The sequence below is a fragment of the Thamnophis sirtalis genome, unplaced genomic scaffold (assembly GCF_051295495.1).
Source record: "Thamnophis sirtalis isolate CommonGarterSnake01/CBP01778 unplaced genomic scaffold, rThaSir2_p1.2 scaffold_11, whole genome shotgun sequence".
Taxonomy (NCBI): domain Eukaryota; kingdom Metazoa; phylum Chordata; class Lepidosauria; order Squamata; family Natricidae; genus Thamnophis; species Thamnophis sirtalis.
Window position 1 is genome coordinate 40590000 of NW_028261391.1, and position 18757 is coordinate 40608756.

An 18757-nucleotide genomic window follows, 5' to 3' on the forward strand; every position below is an offset into this window, starting at 1 on the left:
TAATATTTGTAGGCCACCCTTAAAAGAAAATCTTCCCTCACCTATTGAGTAGAGCAAGGAGGAATTGCAATCACTATATTCTGTAATACTTGGTATCTGAAACGGCAATGGTTATGTATATAGTACTGTTCAAATTATTAATTGAAATTTTATATCATTTTACTAGGTAATTATTTTCCTAAAAATACTGTGAATGATACTGTAACTAAAGAATATATATGACTTTTTATTCATTTTCTGTTGTTTCTATTCTATTTCACAAAAAGAATTGGGGCCTAGACTGCAGGATTGTGCCCATTCTCCCCTTTTGACATTTATTCCACTTTTGAAATAAATACAACATTTTTGATATGATGTTTGCCAACTGCCATTGTAACATGATGGTAGTGTTTTTAGAACCAAACTATATGATGATATCTAGAAATGCTTGGACTTACAGATATTGGTCCATATATCTTCCTGCAAGTGCTGCATCTATTGTAATTGTAACTATAAATGCTTGCTGTTTATTCCCTCTGTACATAGTCTCAACATAGCTACTTTGTCAGCCATATTCCATCAAAGATGACCTGTTTAGAAGGCTGTGTGTTGTTGGAGATAGTTGCAAATTCAAAAAAGATTTATCTCTCCCCCTTTAGTATGTCTTGCTTATTCTCTGTCTATTTGTAATCTCCATTTTTTCTTTTTCCTCTATCAATATTGTTCCCTTCTCTATGAAACTACTGATACTACTACTAAATGAAGGCCAACTCATGAAAAACCGAATGGCATTTTTAATTGTTCAGTCTGGCAGTCTCTTTCATGTCATATTGTTCTCATGCAGAGTCAGATAGTTGGGCCCGTTTCCTTAAGATCTTCATTGGCAGAAATGCATGGCAGTGCAAAGAACTGATGGAGAAAGTTTGTTCTCTGAGCTTGTGGTTGTTTTCCGAACATTTCGTTACCAGACTAGGTAACATCTTCAGTGGAGTTTCCATCCCCTAAAGTCTGCTGAAGATGTTACCTACCCTGGTAATGAAACATTCAGAAACCAACCCACAAGTTTGGAGAACGAACCTTCACCCTCATCCTACACCCGAGCTACAGATTCACCACTATTGCAAGTGAAAAGAACTGTCTAAATTACATGATGAGTTATTGGTCATAGACAATCAGCCATGGGAGACAATCATTTTTACATGCATTGGCCTCTTTTTTCCCCTGAAAGGTCACCCACAATCCAAAATGAATATTAATGCTTTGCTTTTCAGTATATGTAAATTGTACTGAATTGTACAATTGTTAATATCAAAAAGCATGTGTTCTTAAAGTCAGTAAATGCCTGTGAAAGCCACCCACACATTTGACAAAGGACAAAAGACCTTTGGTGTGCTAATCTTGAATTAAAATACAGACGAGGTGTCTATCATTTCCCGGATTTCTATTAAAGAGATACTTTTTTTATAAATGATGTCACTAGAAAGGGGGAAATCTTGTTTTAGCTCCTGTAGAGATGGTTAGATTTGAGTATCTCATTCAGACACAGGTAGCTGTGCATTCTTTATTTCCCCTTTATTTAAGCTTGGCTCCATTTAAACAAATTATTTTCTGAACTTGAGAAAAGAGCAAGCTTTTATGGGTAATGGATGCAAACCAACAAATGCTCTTCAAATATAATAATAAAGTATGATTTGTCATGAATCAGGAAATCAAAGAGTCAGAGTGGAGGAAGGAGCACACAAATTCACACCATTACCAAAGCAATTGTTTTGGAACAACATGTGACTCAAATCTATTTGATTCCAAAGTCTTAATACTTCCCTTGCATTAGCCTTGAAAGCAAATTAATAGTTTTCTGTATCCTTGTAATACTATTTTTTTTATTTGCCTGTTTTATCAACGTGTCTAGTTGGGCACCATCCTCTGATCCCTAGCAGATTTCTTTGTATGTATTCTATTGCTGCAGGGTAGACATCCATCGGAAAGAAAATGCTGGTGCTGCCGAGAAACCAATAACCATTCATGCCACCCCTGAAGGGTGTTCAGAAGCATGTCGCATGATACTTGATATTATGCAGAAGGAGGCTGAAGAAACAAAATCGTAAGTAGTTCTTGTGTTGTCACAGAAGTTGGGATCCTTTAAAAAAAAATATGCAAGAGGAAGATGATCTCTAGAACTCTAAATAACAAACAACATTTATATGACACCAGTTATCAAAGCTACAGACAAAAAACTTTAAGGAGTATAGACTTTCTTTTCTGTTCTTGTGTTGTAGTGTTACTTGGCCTTTGCAAATATTTTACTTGGCTACAGTTGAAGTCAAAGCTCTGAAGAAAAACAGAAAAAAACGCACCCTAAACTTAACCAGAAAGGGGATACAATTTTTGTAAAGGATGCTCAAAAAGATTTTGGTTAACATATTTTTGACAGTTCATAAATTGATTTTTCTTTGCTATTTGGACAAGATGATCTGGCCTGATGTCCTTGATGCACTATCTGTCAAGGAAATTCATTTGGTATAAAGCACAGGTGTCAAACTCACCACATCACATTGCCGTCATGTGATGTATCACAGTGTTTTTTCTCTTCGCAGAGCTGGGATGGGTGTGGTCTGCCCATGACGTATCTAGTCCCTGGGCCTCCAGTTTGACACCCCTGCTATAAAGCATGAGGTTTAAATCACCAGCATTTTAAATTAAATTATTTTGAAACCATGAATAACAAAGCTAGAAACCATTGGTAGGTGGAGACATGATACTGCAAAGTCACTATCTGTCATAGTATAATACTGTTGGGAAGGATTGCATCTGTATGAGGTAATGAATACACATGTGCTTGAATGCAGTTATAGATGTATGCAGACAGATTGGTTGAACAGTAAAGGCTTTCACCCATGGGTTAGGCAAAAAGGCTCATTTGTGTATATGTTATACATACACACAGGGTTCATGAAATGGAAAAGATCTTGGAGCAGATAACTTTTAGTTAGAAATTGTGGTTAGTGTATCATTGTAAAGCAATTAAGTAAAACTGCCTTTACAATATGTTGCCTCTTTCTTCCCTACCCTTATTTTTTTGGCCATTTCTGATTTTGGCTTCATTATAGTTTTGAGGATACAGTGACTCAGTGGCTAAGACACTGAGCTTGTCGATCAGAAAGGTCGGCAGTTCGGCTGTTCGAATCCCTAGCGCCGTGTAACAGAGTGAGCTCCTGTTACTTGTCCTAGCTTCTGCCAACCTAGCAATTCGAAAGCATGTTACTTTGTTCAGTACAGAGAAATGCTAACGTTAAGTTGAATAGTAAACCCCATTAGCTTACTCTTATTTTTAAACTGCACCATTGATTGAACCTGTCTGTATTCACCTTATATTTCACTGACTCAAATTACTGGAATACACAGAAGAGTTCCACATCAGGAAATTTTTTGTGGGTTGGAGTAATACCAAGTATATCTGTAATTCCCTAGAAAAACACATCTCCATTAATTTTTAAAGTCTACCTTAGACAACCTCCTGCTTCCCAACAACATGACTTCCTTCTTGTAGTAAAATTGTTTATTGATACTATTCTGCTGTTAACTAATTGCAGAATATATAGGTTAGTTTTTAGAAAATTGATTTTTCATGCCCACAAGCAAAGTCTTGACAGTAGGCTCCCCTTCCTTGGTTACAGCATTGAGTGATGGTGATGATGGAGTATCCAGCACTGTTTTCCCCCCAAAAAAATCTGGTTGGAAAATTTTGAAGTGCATCTCCATATACTTCTGTGACCTTTTGTATGTTTTTCATACTCCTTAGGGCTGAAGAGATTCCTTTGAAAATCTTAGCACACAACAGCTTGGTTGGAAGATTGATTGGTAAAGAAGGAAGAAACTTGAAGAAAATTGAGCAAGATACGGGGACCAAAATCACTATTTCTCCGTGAGTACCAGTGAATGTTGCTGCCATCAGGCAAGACCAGCCTTCCCCAACCTAACACTCTGCAGGTACGTTGGACTTTTAACACCCATTCTCCCCATGCAGAACATCAAATGACTGTGTTAGCTGGGGATGATGGGAGCTGTAGTCCAGCACTTTTAGGAGACACCTGGTTGGGGAAAGCTGGACACAACTCTCCGCTGCATGGTGCACTCTAGATCCACAGCTTGCTCACCCTCCTTCTAAGCAGAACTCACACGTACTGTCTTAGCCTAGTTTAAAGAGAGACATCTACATTCCATTGAACCCAGAAACATTGTAGTTTTATAGTGCTAACGTTTAATTAAGTTGTAAATTTGCATGGCATATTCAATTCTGTTTGCCACCCAGAGTCCTTTTAGTATGTGGGTAGCTGTACAAAATTTAAATAATTCATAAACTACATCAGCTTTTAAATAAAATAAAATACATAATATGTCAGTAAAACACCACATGTGTATGTGGCTTGGAAGAATGAGTGAAACAGGAAAATATCCTTACATGAAGAAACATAACAGCACTATAATTCTATAATACTAATTTATTTATAAGGCTGAGGGCCTGCTTTCCAGCCGCCACTGTCTTCCTGCCTTTGTCTCTTCACTGTCTCTATCCATCCATCTATCCATCCATTCCACCAACCTGTCTACTTACCTCTCTGTAATGAAATAGATAGTGCTAATTAAAATGATTGAAAATAATAAAACCAGAGTGATAATCTTTACAATGGGAAGTATTTTACAGCAGATGCATGCTAAATTATTCCCTTTCTCCAACACAAGTTGTGCTACTGTTTCTAGTTTGGGAACAGTACAAAGTTCATCTAAAAAACCCAGTGATTTATTAATGCAATAAGTAGCCTAGGAACATGAGCTTGTCTTTTTGCACATGGCATTTCTCAAAATCTTCAGTTCACAAGCAACGCTACCATCCAGTGTGATTCAAAGTGTTGCAGTGAGAAATTAAAGGCCTCAAATCTCCTAGTATAAATTTAAGAACTTCATAAAATTATTGGTGGCTTGTTGATTCCAACGTCAACTCTTCCATTCACTGTTGCCTTCTGCCTAAATAGGGTGTTTTTCTAATTTGTTGGATTTTACCCACCCAGCAATATAATTTAATTGCTTGGATTTTATTTAAAAAGATTCATTCTGGCAAACTTGCACTATTAACCACGTTTTAGAGCTAGCTATAAATCCTTTTTTTTTTGTATTGAAAGGATATTCATTTGTTATTTTGTGATTGTTCAGTTTGCAGGATTTAACCATTTATAACCCTGAAAGAACCATCACTGTGAAGGGTACCATTGAGGCCTGTACCAATGCTGAAGTAGAGATAATGAACAAACTGCGGGAAGCCTATGAGAATGACGTGGTAGCAATCAATGTAAGTTCCCCTCCTGCTGTATATGTGTGGGAATTCTGGGAGTTGAAGTCCACACATCTTCAGGTAGTCCAAGGTTGAGAAACACTGGTCAAAACCAAATAATTACTAATCATATAAGAAGCCTAATAAAGACTGAGGTGAACCTGAGATGCTCCAGAACTTGCTAAATAAAATCTTCTTTCTTTCCCTGTCAGATTACATTGTTTATCCCATTTTTCTTTGTGTTTCTTTCTAGCAACAAGCCAATCTCATCCCTGGACTTAATCTCAATGCATTGGGCATCTTCTCAACAGGTTTATCCATGCTTCCCTCAGGAGCTGCAGCCCGTAGACCTGCTATTACTGCTCCCTACAACCCTTTTGCTGTAAGTAGACACACATGTCCATTTGTAGGCATAGCCAACAACATGGTTCCCAAGTTGCCAGTAGGTATACAGACCTCTGTCTTGAAGATTGCCAAGTTCCCTTCCCCATATTGGCTTTTATACATACGTATCAGGGGTGGGTTCCGGCTGCCACTACTGCTGGTTTGCTCAGGGATGCGCCCTGCACGCATGCTTGCTTGATGCTCGCTGTGCGGGCATGTGCAGTAGAACAAAAATTGTTCTGCGCAGAAGGCAAAAACAAAATGGTGGTACCTATGGCGGCAGCGAGATAACCAGTTTGGGGGTGTGGCAGTCCTGGGTTACTGCCGCTTCCAGCGACCCAGGCCGCCAAGTTACTACTGGTTCACCCGAACCAGTAGGAACCAGTAGGAACCCACCTCTGATATGTACATATGTACGTATGTACATTTAAGAATCCAAAGTTTTATAAAGCAGGTTCAGTATCATCTTTGTTTCCAAGAAGAGTTCTAGGCTCCAAAAGGGCCTTGTAGGCAATCTTAGAAAATAAACATAATCAAAGAACTGAAGGCCTATCATGATTATTTTCTAAAATTGCCTACAAGGTTGCACTTCAGTGCTTTATTTGGAAGAATGCCTACCTGCCAAGTCCTTTTCTATAAGAGTCTCAAGTGCTTAGGCTCTTTGCTGATATGCTGGCCGTCAGTTCTTTTTAGGAAATAAGGGTTATATAGTATTAGGCTTCCTTTCTTCTTTGGCTGTGTATAAGACCATGTTTTAATCTGTAAGGGAAATATCAGGTTTGTAATCTCCAATTGTAAATGAAGAGAAACAGCAAGTTCAGTTGCAGCAAAATGGAAGCAAGATTTTCACAGATGACAGTATGGTAGTAGACACACATTTCTCAGATTATTTTTCATCTTGTGAAGGACACTTTCAAACAAGATAAAACAACATATTTATTTAGCACCTCTCTTTGAAAGCCAACTAACATTTGCCTTTTGTGGCTAAGTGTCTTTTTTAGTGGCATTTGTTTGTAGAAGAAGGGTTCTAAGATACCTTTTTGTTTTACGTGAACTTAATTTGAAAACAAAACATATAAAATCTTCCTTTATAGATCTGTGACTACATTTGGGAAAAGGTACATTCTTATTTTGTTACCAGTATATCATTCCATGCGAATGAGTATGATTTTCATTGTACATTTCTGGTTCTCATATGTTAAAGTCACTGTTCCTTTCTGAGTCTTACACTGGCCTTCAGAATATATGGAAGGAATGATCCAGTTGCTTGGTGGTAGGACTCTATATACATGGAATTCCAAGGCATCTCCTGTGAATAAGGAATCCTAGACAGATCTTGGAGAGCTACTGCTGCCCTGATCAAGTTGTGCCAGTGGTTTGATTCAGCATAAGACTGATTCATATGTTATTTAATTTTAAGATTGTACAATGGTTCACAACTATGACAATAATAACCATAATTACATGGAGAACTCAAAACAGTGAAGCAATAAACTGGTACAAATGTACAATTATAAAAATAAATGAATATGAGACAATAGAAGCCCTTTAATAGATCGTAATAGCATATAAAATCAAAACTACATTATCTTTTGATTGGAAATAAAATAGAAAGGAGATCAGGTTCAGGTTTCTGGAGATGTTATTGAGGAAGCTCAGCTTGTTATAGAGGCCAATTTTGTAAGACACATGAAGGCTTTTGTGCAAGAACCTAGAGGAATAGTTTCTCAGGTATTTGGGGTTCAGTCCAGTATATCTCCAAAAAACCTTTCGCATACATTTCCTGGTACTTACACCCTTAGCTTCTGGCCTGCCCCCACTGATGTTAACTTTTTTTCCTGCCGTAGAGCCAAGCAGCATACCTTTCGGGCCTTAATGGAGCCTCGCTGACTGGCACATATCCCCATCTGCACTCCGTAAGTGCGTTACCCTCTTCTGTCTGGATGCCACCCTTTCATGCACCTTGTTTTGTATCATGCCCACCTTTTGCTTTGCAGGCTTTTAAGCTGCCGTCAAATGATTCTGCACTGTGGCAGTTTTCTAAACATTGATTCACCCAGTCCTGTTTAGAGAAAGTAACTTAGCTGCCTGATAAAGCTACAAATCAGTTCTTCTCTGTCCTTACATGTAGTATTCACTTTACACATTTTGCTTATAGTTCTGGAGGTACCTACACCAACTGCAACATTTTGTCTCTCAGTGGGCGACTCGCCAGTCAAGATGAAGTATAGAAGTACAGAGGTCTCATAATAGTTGTTGACTATAGTTTTCTTGAGGACAATTGATAGCAAAGTGCTATTTATCATGTCTCAGAATTAGTTTTGCTACTTTGATAATGTTTTACGCATGAACATACAATACTTGTACTATTAGTACAACCCAAAGTTATCTAGTTGAATTGGTAGTGGTTCTCCAAGGTTGCGGAAAAGTTTTATGAGACCCATTTTATTAATAAGAAATTGCAGGGATTGAACCTGGGTTTTTCTGTATGTTATATTATGCACACTCCTGCTTGACACCACAAAGGTTGTAAATAAAGGCATGGTTGCAAAGTCATTTTTTCATTACTATTGTAACTTTGAATGGTTGCTCCCTGAGGCAGTAGCTAAATGAGGTTTATCTGTACTGAAAATTACTGATCTTCCTTCTTGTTGATCTTGTTCTTCTATCTCCTGTCCTATAGAGGCTAATATAGTGTTCTTAATATGGTACAAGATGATGATGGTCAGTAATATACAATGTGAATTGGATACCATTTAATAAAATACTTCCCTGTTATATTTTATTATATAATATTTATTATATTATAATATAAATATATATTTTATTATATATTTTATTAATAAGTAGGATCGTAAAAAAGAGTTTAATGCATATTTATACATGAAATTATTGTTCTAATTTGTGTATATCTATGTAGAAAATATTTATTTTCTAGGTGTAGAACCTTTTATAGTAGCCATCAAAGAGTCATTAGGGTATCTTGAGAGTCTGCTTCTTACAATGTATTATGTGCTGTGGGATTACCAATTGAATGAGATATAAAGGAATACAGGAACCATGTTATAATCTTTTATCTTCCCCACAATTTCGTAATTTTCTTCAGGATGAAGTAAGGCTGAAGCGCAACTAAACATTTGCTTTTTTCCAGTAGTATTTGACATTAACAAGCTGGCTTTTCTTCCTCTTTTTCTCTGTTCCTGCATGCAAATCATTTCAACTGTACAAGATAACCCAACTTGGGAGCCAAAAATCATTCTCAACTCCTTGTCTTCTCCCAAGGTACATGATGTCTTATTTTGTTATCCACAGTTGCCAGAGCAAGAAGTGGTGAATTTGTTCATCCCAACACAGGCAGTAGGTGCCATTATTGGAAAAAAGGGCCAACACATTAAGCAACTAGCAAGATTTGCAGGTGCTTCAATCAAGGTAAAATGTGTGATTGTACCAGTGACGTGCAGTCAGGGGAGGCAGGGGAGGCAGAGCCTCACCACTGTCATCATGAAAAGAAAAAAAATGTAAAAGGAAAAAGGCTGAGGTAGTTTTCTGTCAGAGTCACAGTGGATGACTCTGCTTAGTGCTTAACTGTTTAAAAAAGCCTCTTAAAAAGTGCCCTCTACAGAAGGAAGCAGGAGAACCACATGCCTCAGTTAGTCTGACTTTATGATCACTCGAGCAGAGTTAAGCAAGGGTTAAAAGCCAAAACATTCCTTATGTAGATGAGGCAGGTGGTTCTCTCGCATCCTCCTGTAGAGGGCGTTTTTTTTAGAGGCTTTTTTAAACAGTTAAGCAGAGTCATCCATTGGGGACTCTAGCAGCAGCTAATCCAGCCTGACTTTAGCAGCTCTTGCCTTTTTATTTTTACATTTTCATCATGGCAGAGCAGAGTTGAAATCCTCTGTGACACAGCTGGAAAAGGTATGTGGGTCGGAGGGAGGGGGAGGAATTCAAAATTAATGTAATTTGTAAGTTAATTGTATTATTGTAAGTAATTGTTTGTGTGTGTGTGTTTTACCTTCCTCTGCTGGTGCGCGGGCTGGCACTTATTTTTTATGTCAGACATAGCGGCCGGCATGGCTTTTGGACATAGCGGCAGGGCGGCTTTTGCCTCTAGCGCCGGGGCGGCAGGGCAGCTTTGGTTCCATCCAGCATTGATTCTTTGAAGCTTTCCATAGGTCCTCTCTGCTTCCATTGCTCTAAGGAAGTTTTTCCTCTATGGTGGACACAGCGCCGGGGCTTTTGGACATTCAAAAGCCCCGGTGCTGTGTCTGCCATTAGAGGCAGGACGTATCCCACCTCTATGGCGGACATAGCGCGGAGCGGCCAAAAGCCTCTTTCTTGACAGCAGCAAAAAGCCACTTTCAAGAAAGAGGCTTTTGGAGCCCCTGCGATGTGTCTGCCATTAGAGGCAGGATGCATCCTGCCTCTAATGTCGGACATAGTGCCGGAGCAGCCAAAAGCCTCTTTCTTGACAGAAGCCAAAAGTGCCGGGGACACAGCGCCAAGGCTTCGGCGGGGGTTTCAGAAAGCCCTGCCGCAGCTTCCCAAAAGCCCTGTCGAAGCCCTGCCGCGGCTTCCCAAAAGCCCCACTGAAGCCCCGCCACGGCTTCCCAAAAGCCCCGCCACTGTGTCCAACAGCGCTGGGGCTTTGGTGTGGCTTTCCGAAAGCCCCAGCGCGGCTTTCCGAAAGCCCCAGTGCAGATTTCTGACAGCCCCCCCCCCAAAGCCCCAGCGCGGCTTTCCAAAAGCCCTGCTGAAGCTGCAGCGCGGCTTTCCGAAAGCCCCACAGAAGCCCCAGCGCTGTCGGACACAGCGGTGGGGCTTCTGCGGGGCTTTCCGAAAGCCCCGCCAAAGCCCCGGCACTCTGTCCGACATAGGGCGGCTTTTGCCCGCTTGCCTCACCAGCCATAAACCTCACCGCACGTCACTGGATTGTACCATCACCCTCTCTTTATCTATTGCTATGTTTTGTTTTGTTTTTCCATCACATAAACCGAAGTCTTATACTGAACTTTGATCAGAAAATGAGGGTGTTGGACTAGGATTGGGTTCAAATCCACTGTCAGCCAAGAAGGATAATCATTTTCTCTCAGCCTAATTTACACTACAGGGTTGTTTTTGTGAGGATAAAATGAAGGAAGATCCTGTGTAAGCTGTCTTCAGCTCTGAAGATAAGCAGGATATAAACTAAAAAAGTAAAGAAAAATAATTGACCAAGAGTAAGGAATTTATTGACCTTCAAATAATGAAGAACTAGCAACTCCAGCATGCATGACCAAGTAGTAAAGGGACACAGGGAGTTCCAAAAATCCAGTTCAAACAGATTCATAAAAAGCTGGGCAATCTTTGGGAAACAAGGACTACATGAGATTCTAGGGCTACATTATGTACCCGCAAGAACATTTCTGTAAGAATTTAATATACATGTGCTCAGTTACATGAAAGTATATTACATTGAAAACCTAACCAATCCAGGATTCACTGTCATGATACTCTACTCTCAAAAACTTTCCTGCAAACATTTGTTTGTCGCTGTAACCAACAAGATAAGAAACATTTCTTTTAGCAATGCAACTTTCTTTAAGTGAAGCAGTAAGTCTACTGAGACCGTTAAAAAAACTATTTTTCCACTGTATGTAAGTGTGTGTATTTCTACAAACCCTATGCCTCCTTAAGAGTTAAGTGACGTTAATTACATGGCTGCCAACCTGAAAGAACTGGTGAGGCTTAATCACCAGTTCAACCTTCTCCTAGGTCTACTGTCTAAGAAAACTAAGTCATTTTCTGCACCTCTCTGCCTCTTTGTGTCTTTGGGCATTCTTCTAACAGATTGGTTGCCATTTTCTTTCTTTCAAGACTGCTAAGAAAGCAGGGGAGACTTACTTCACATATAACTCACTTATTTTTCCTCCTTTGCACGCCTTCTAATGTCAGTAGACTACTTAGGATAGTGAGCTATTGTAGTGAAAGACATACCGTATTTTTCGGAGTATAAGATGCACCGGAATATAAGATGCACCAAGGTTTTGAAGATGCAAATTAAAAAAGCAGGTAGGTAGATAGAGGGAGAGGGAGAGAGAGAGAGACAGACAGAGAAGGTAGGTAGAGGGAGAGAGAAATACAGTAGGTAGGTAGGGAGAAAGAGTAGGTAGGTAGGTAGATGTTTCCAGGTGTATTTATCCATGTGCTGGAGAAGGAAATCGCTAACAACCTGCAGCATCTGTTTTTGCTGGCACAGCACTTGATCAATGTAATTCTCATCAACCACTCTTACTAAAAGAGCTTTCCGAAAGGGAAAAAAAAAGTTTTTGCATTCTGCAAACCTCCCCAAAACAGCCCATTTTTCCCAAAAATGGGCCCATTTTTTTTCAAATAAAAGGCATGAATAGCCTTGGAGGGGGGGGCTTGCAGAGTGCTCCTGAGAGGGTGGGGGGCAAAAACGAACAAAAAACAGCCTGTTTTCCAGGAAAATGGGCCCGTTTTTCACCCAAAAAATTGTATCCATAGCCCTATGGAGGCTTATAGAGTGCTGCTGGAGACTGGGGGGGGGGGGGGGGCAAAAAACGGCCCATTTTTTACTTATTTCTGCCGTCTCCATTCCTCAGAAGCACTCTGGAAGCCTCCACAAGGGTATGCACGGCCATTTTTGTGAAGGGGGGTGGGCTTCGGGAGGCAAAAAAATGCTGTATTCCATGAATAAGAGACACCCAGATTTTCAGCCTCTTTTTTGAGGAAAAAGAGCCGAGGTGGCGCAGTGGTTAAATGCAGCACTGCAGGCTACTGCTAGATCAGCAGTTCAGCGGTTCAAATCTCACCGGCTCAGGGTTGACTCAGCCTTCCATCCTTCCGAGGTGGGTAAAATGAGGACCCAGATTGTTGGGGGCAATATGCTGACTCTCTGTAAACCGCTTAGAGAGGGCTGAAAGCCCTATGAAGCGGTATATAAGTCTACTGCTATAAAAAGGTGCGTCTTATACTCTGAAAAATATGGTAATTTTCTCACCCAATAATTATCTTAACACAACAGCACCTTCCAAAATCCTTTTATTGGTCTCCCATATATAGTAAACGTATTATTCTGAGAAGGCTTTCCCCCACAAAATTAATAGTGCTCCTAGGGAGAATAGCTGACTGAACAAATGTTAGCTAATATTGAATGTAATCCACAGGTTAGTTATCCTTTTATACCTTATTGACACCAAACCATAAAACCATTCTTTTCATTCATTTTATGAATTGCAGTTGCTTCCATTATTACACTAATGTAAATTACTGACCACTGCAAACAACAATGTACCAGTGAAAAAGAAGAAATATTTGTGGGGAAAGAGAATTCCTTTCTAGATAAATAACTGCAGATCTTAGCTGTGGACATCTCTTTAGAAGGCAATTGTTTTCTCCCAGCCTTCAAATACTGTAGACCAGTGGTCTGGGAGTTGAAGTCCACAAGTCTTAAAGTTGCCAAGTTTGGGAACCACTGCTGTAGACTGATGTAGAAAAGACGACTGGATGAGTATACAGAAAAGCAGTGTATTTGAGAAATGATTCATTATGAGACACTGACTCAAGTAACTTCTGGGACTGTCTGATGAGTCGGCCTGACTCGTCCTACATTACGTGAACAAAGCAGGTTTGGGTAAAGTTTCACCAATCAGAGTAATGTGAATGAATCCCATGAATTAGACTTATGATACACCAAAACTGCTGCTGAATCTATTTGAATACATTTTATGTAGAACAATTGCTAATTTAATACTTTAATACTTAATACTTAATTTTTTTTTCATATGGTTTTCACTCTGAAGCTCATTCCTGTGGTAAAAATTGAGAAATGAGACATTTTCCTCAAGAAAAAAATTGGAGACTTTGCTGAACTTCATCAGGATGTTTTGATGTGTTTTGCTTTTTACAAAATGGTCTCTGTCGTATTTCTTTGTTCTCTCACACTCATCTTCAACTAGTATTCAGATGTAATTATTACATATTATAATAATTATTCTATACTATATTATTACAAGATTATGATTCCCATTATTTCCCATGATAATGGCTAAGAACTTCATTGCTGTGCAAAATATAGTAACTGTTGGGAAAAGATATCTTAGGTTAATTGCAGCAATGTTTTACCACCAGTGAAAGAAGAGTTTCTTTTCTCCCTCATTTTGAGCAAGAGGCTCCATCTTTGAAGGAAAGATTCCAGAAATTGTTATTGGTCACTCTAAGAAACAGAATAGAATCTCTATTGTTAAAAATGAAGAACAGTTTTTCAGTTGCACCCCTTTGTAGTTGAAATTGCTACTCAAAATCAAACACAATAAAAATTGCTTTAAAAACTAGATACAATAAAGAAGCCAGAGATGAATACAAGAACCAATCTAGATTTTCAGTAAGAGTCATATGTTTTCAGTGTAATGGAATCCACAGCTGTGTCCTTTGAACTACAGAGCTGCTCATTAGTTTTTGTATTACATCGAGAAGCATTGATCAAAAACTGAGGGAAAAATAAATTTGTTACATACCTTGTTGTGTTCCTTGTAACTTGCAGATTGCACCAGCTGAGAGTCCAGATGCCAGTGAGAGGATGGTTATAATTACAGGGGCCCCAGAAGCACAATTCAAGGTCAGTATGAATAAGCTTTTATCATGAAAAGCAAAACATTTGCCTGCTTCTTTATTCCAGCTACTGAAATGATGTGGGTAGCAGCTGTTCAAGGGGACAGATATGCTGGCAGATCAAGCAACCTAACGTTTTTACTGCTGCTTACCCCATTGTTACAGGGATATGGACTCAAGCAATCCTCACAGCCATAGCTTGGAACATCATCACAATAGTATCCAGTCACTTTTTTCAGTGCCATTGTAACTTTGAACTGTCACTAAAGGAATTGTTGTAAATCGAAGATTACCTGTAGTTTTATATATATAGTATTTCATATGTACCCACTTAAAAGTAAATCTCCACGTGTTTAGTGAGACTATTCCAGGTACATGTGCATCGGGTAATAACCTCAATCTCATAATGCTAGAAAGAGTTCTTTTTTGCTGCTGTTAGAACAGATTTGTGGCCAACGCCTTTTTGAAACTTTATAAGGGCATGTAATTTCACTACCATTTAAGTCCCAAATTAGGACAAATCATGCTTTAAATACTAGATTTACAAATTATCTGATGGGATTATAACTTTTCTAACTGATAAAGAGAGAATAGCTGGTCTGTGTCATTTAAAAAAATATGACTGGCTTTTCTAAATAAAATTGGTTTTTAGGAACAACCGCCATCCTTGTTCCTTTGCTAAATTTGGTATTGCACACAGGCTGGGCGAATGCTCAACACAGCACCCAATACTGATGTCATATTGGATAGGTTAGTAATTTCAAGCTCTTTATCAACCACCACTCAAAAATTCTTTTCTCGTGAAACACCAAAATAGATTCTTTGTATCATGAATTTATATATTATAAATTAAATTTCATCTTTTTTCTCAAAGCTTTCTTTCGCTGGTTGATGAATAATAAAGAGACTCCATTGACCTAATTTCTACCTTAGGCCCAAGGACGGATATTTGGAAAACTGAAAGAAGAAAACTTTTTCAATCCAAAAGAGGAAGTGAAGCTTGAAGCTCACATCAAGGTGCCTTCTTCTGCAGCAGGTCGAGTGATAGGAAAAGGTGGCAAAACGGTAAGTGGGATAAATCTTACATTGAAGGATGAAAGTGAATGATTAGTGAATAAAATACCGTACATAGTATAACTCTGAAATAAGAAAGTAGTTTAAAGCAAAAATTGATGTTTGTTTGATATCAAAAGCAAATGAGAGCATCTTCGCTTTGTTAATTTGATGATAAACCACATTAGAACTTTTTTCCTGTATACTTGCTGTTACAGGTGAATGAACTACAGAATTTAACTAGTGCAGAAGTAATTGTACCACGTGACCAAACTCCTGATGAAAATGAGGAAGTTGTTGTCAAAATAATTGGTCACTTCTTTGCCAGTCAGGTATAGTAGTACTGTAAAATAATTTGTTCAGTAAGTAGCTAATCAATCTTGAAACTGCTATTTGAATGATATGGAAATGCATGTTCCTTCCCGGTTTATGTATAGGCAATCAGAATGGTGGAAGCAGTCATGCCCATCTTCATCAATATCTTCTACCCCACTCCTGAAAATGCTACAGAGAGACACTTTTGTTAATGGCAATTGGCTATTTTCTTTGAGGACAAAGAACCAAAAGAGAGAAAAAACCAAATCTCGTTTGCAGCAACACCATTTGCTATATCTCTCCATGCATTCCTGTGAGCCAACTTTGCTTACAGCATGGGTCACACAATTCGTCATACCTTGCTTTTTGTTCTGTATTTGTTTCCCCGAAGTATATACATATTCTCATTTTTTTAAAATAAATCCCATAATACTTTGCAAATACTTAATGGATGCTTTAGGTTGGTGTTTAGGGAAAACAAATTCTCCAGGAAATAATTGTGATTTTCTGCTAAAGTAATGTTTAAATTCTAAACTAAAGAGCAGGGAAAATCAGGCAACATTCCTAAATGTCACAATATCAGTGTTTTGCTAACACAAGGCATAGTGGGTTTCTCCATACTGAAGAGGATTAATATACACATCCTAATCAATAGAGACAGCTTTCCAATTTTCTCCTTTTTTGAAACCAACAAGTACTCTGTCTTTCTCCCTATTATAGACTGCTCAGCGCAAGATCAGGGAAATTGTCCAGCAAGTGAAACAGCAGGAACAGAAACATCCACAAGGCACCCCGGCCTCGCAGCGCAGCAAATGAGGCTGCAGGGTGCTGGCCAGCAACAACTGATGAATGTAGCCCTTCCAACACATGATAGAATCACCGGACCAGGGAGCAAACCAAAGACTATCTGACGGCATCCAAGTCTGCCCAAGAGGCTGGGGCCCTACAGAGGACATCCAGTACCCAGGGAGTGGGAAGGGATGGGCTTCAGCCAGCAGGAACTGCCTCTCTCACCCCATAGTCTCATGGAGTCTCTCTAACAGTACAACGCTATCCCTTTAGTTGGACTAACATAGGCAGAAATTTTGCAAAAATTGTCTGTACATGTATGTACATACTAGGAAAGCATTTTTTTTACACAGTGCATGAGCTGCTGCACCAGATAGCATTAATATATTTTAGAATTAATCTAGCTAACTAACTCCAGTCTTTAATTTTTTAACAATTAAATTTTTTTTTTAGAAAAAGCCAGCTTTTCTAGACTAAAATTAAAAGGCTAGTCCGTTATGGGTTTCTAACAGAAAGTAGGATGGGGATGTAGGATTGGCAGAACAAAATTGAACGAGACTCAAAGGTGAACAATACTTTGAAGGACGTCAGGATGATTAATGGTAGCAGCACATCATCATAGATTGCCTGTTAAGTGCCAACAGAAGGGATACCGTCTTGTTAGCAGAGGAATCTCTATGCATTTCTTTCTCCAGCTCATGTGATCTTCTCTTTGCTTCACAGATCTCAAACTGGTTTTTGCATACAGTCTCTCATTTTGTACCAGGGTGCAATCCTCCAAGTACATGCACATGTGTACGTGTATATATATATATATGTATACACACATACACAGTGTATGTGTGTATGTGTTGTATATACACATAGACACACACAAAATGCCAAGCTTTATATCAGTTTCCTGAAAGGGTGGGGGAGGGGAAAACTTTGACCCTGCTTACAGGAAAACAGAGCACACTTGGTACTTTTGCATGCAGAATGCTGCCACCTATACTTTGGGAAATGGATTTTTAAAATGGGATTAACAAGAGGGTGTTGGCCCAGGGCATGAAAATTGCAACTTTTTTCAAAAAAAAAAGAAACAAACTACCTCAGGTGTTTTCATACCTCAGCACCTTGCTCTTGTGTGTCCCTTTTTGAGATTTTGTATGCCTTGTAAAACTGAGAGTTGGAGCATTTTTTTATTTTTTTAATAAAACTGAGTTGGAAATAAATTTAGACAAAAGACAGCTGCCAGGTGGAAGAAAACATCATTCTGTATGATGATTATTCTGTATTATTCTTCTGCTAGATGTGAGTCAATAACCTTCAAACATAGTAATAATAAAAAAAATAGACGTGCAAGAGACACTGGAGCAGAACTCCTGAGTTTGACAGGTTAAACACACTATTAAGAGTTTTTCTGTGCTAACAGATGGATGTTATGCTGGTTCTGTGAACATGCCATTGTACCATTAGATTGAAACACCAGTTTTCTCTACTTTAAAAGAGTGTTCTGTGGAAAAGCAAACAAAAAAACCAAAATACATCCAGCTAACAAGACCTGACCTCTGTAGTTTTATTTAACTACAAAGTTGGAAAACAGATGGGGTGCAAACCTTCTTCTCTCTAATCTCTATCTTCCCTTGCTTTTAATTAGAGGGCCTTTTGTGGTCTTGTGAGGCCAGTGGGTGGAACAGAAACAAAGATGTGTTTTGTACAAGTACCTGGTGCAGATTCATTTAAATTGCAGTGGCAACATCAAATCGGATGTTTCAGCCATGAAGCCAGCATATCAGTGCAACAATCCAGTTAAAAGCATCCCTCCCAATTTATGATGTCCAGCCATTGTTTGAAGGCATACACTGAAAGGGAGGGGCTTTTTAACTAAGATACCACTACTACGGACTTCAAAAACACGTTTCATCTGCATTTTCAGGAGACATTTAACAAAGCCTTTTACAAGCAAAATGAAAGACATAGGACTAAACCAAGATGATCTGAAAACTTAAAACATTTTGTGTGAGTGTGTATCTGGCTTATTTACTGTGATAGGAAAAAATATTTTCTAAGATAAAAGTTTTCAGAGAGCTAATGCCTTACACCAGAGGTTCTTAATAATTGATCAGGACACTTGGAGATCGTAGCCAATTTAGGTCATAGTTGCTTTTAAAATCTGATCAGGCTTGCGAAAACAAAGTCGGAGCATTATCAAAAATTACCTCAGCCTTTGTGAAGCTACAAGTGGGCAGCTGCAGTACAAAGTTGGAGAACTCCTTGATATATAGAATAAAATATAATCATTGAAAGCAAGAAATG

At 38.8% G+C, this 18757-nt stretch overlaps 1 protein-coding gene across 2 annotated transcripts in view; it reads left to right on the forward strand.

Annotated features, from left to right (window-relative positions):
- The window catches only part of IGF2BP2 (insulin like growth factor 2 mRNA binding protein 2), a 72449-nt gene extending 54443 nt beyond the window's left edge, over positions 1-18006 (forward strand). The window contains exons 7-16 of one of the 2 annotated variants that reach the window (XM_014060925.2): positions 1946-2080; positions 3779-3901; positions 5188-5323; positions 5559-5687; positions 7537-7605; positions 9002-9118; positions 14235-14309; positions 15236-15367; positions 15574-15687; positions 16391-18006. In XM_014060925.2, coding sequence (XP_013916400.1) covers positions 1946-2080; positions 3779-3901; positions 5188-5323; positions 5559-5687; positions 7537-7605; positions 9002-9118; positions 14235-14309; positions 15236-15367; positions 15574-15687; positions 16391-16486 — 1126 coding nt within the window. In that variant the 3' untranslated portion in view covers positions 16487-18006. The remainder of the gene's footprint in view (positions 1-1945; positions 2081-3778; positions 3902-5187; positions 5324-5558; positions 5688-7536; positions 7606-9001; positions 9119-14234; positions 14310-15235; positions 15368-15573; positions 15688-16390) is intronic. The other variant, XM_014060926.2, reaches the window with a different exon arrangement.
- The last annotated feature ends 751 nt before the right edge of the window (positions 18007-18757 follow it).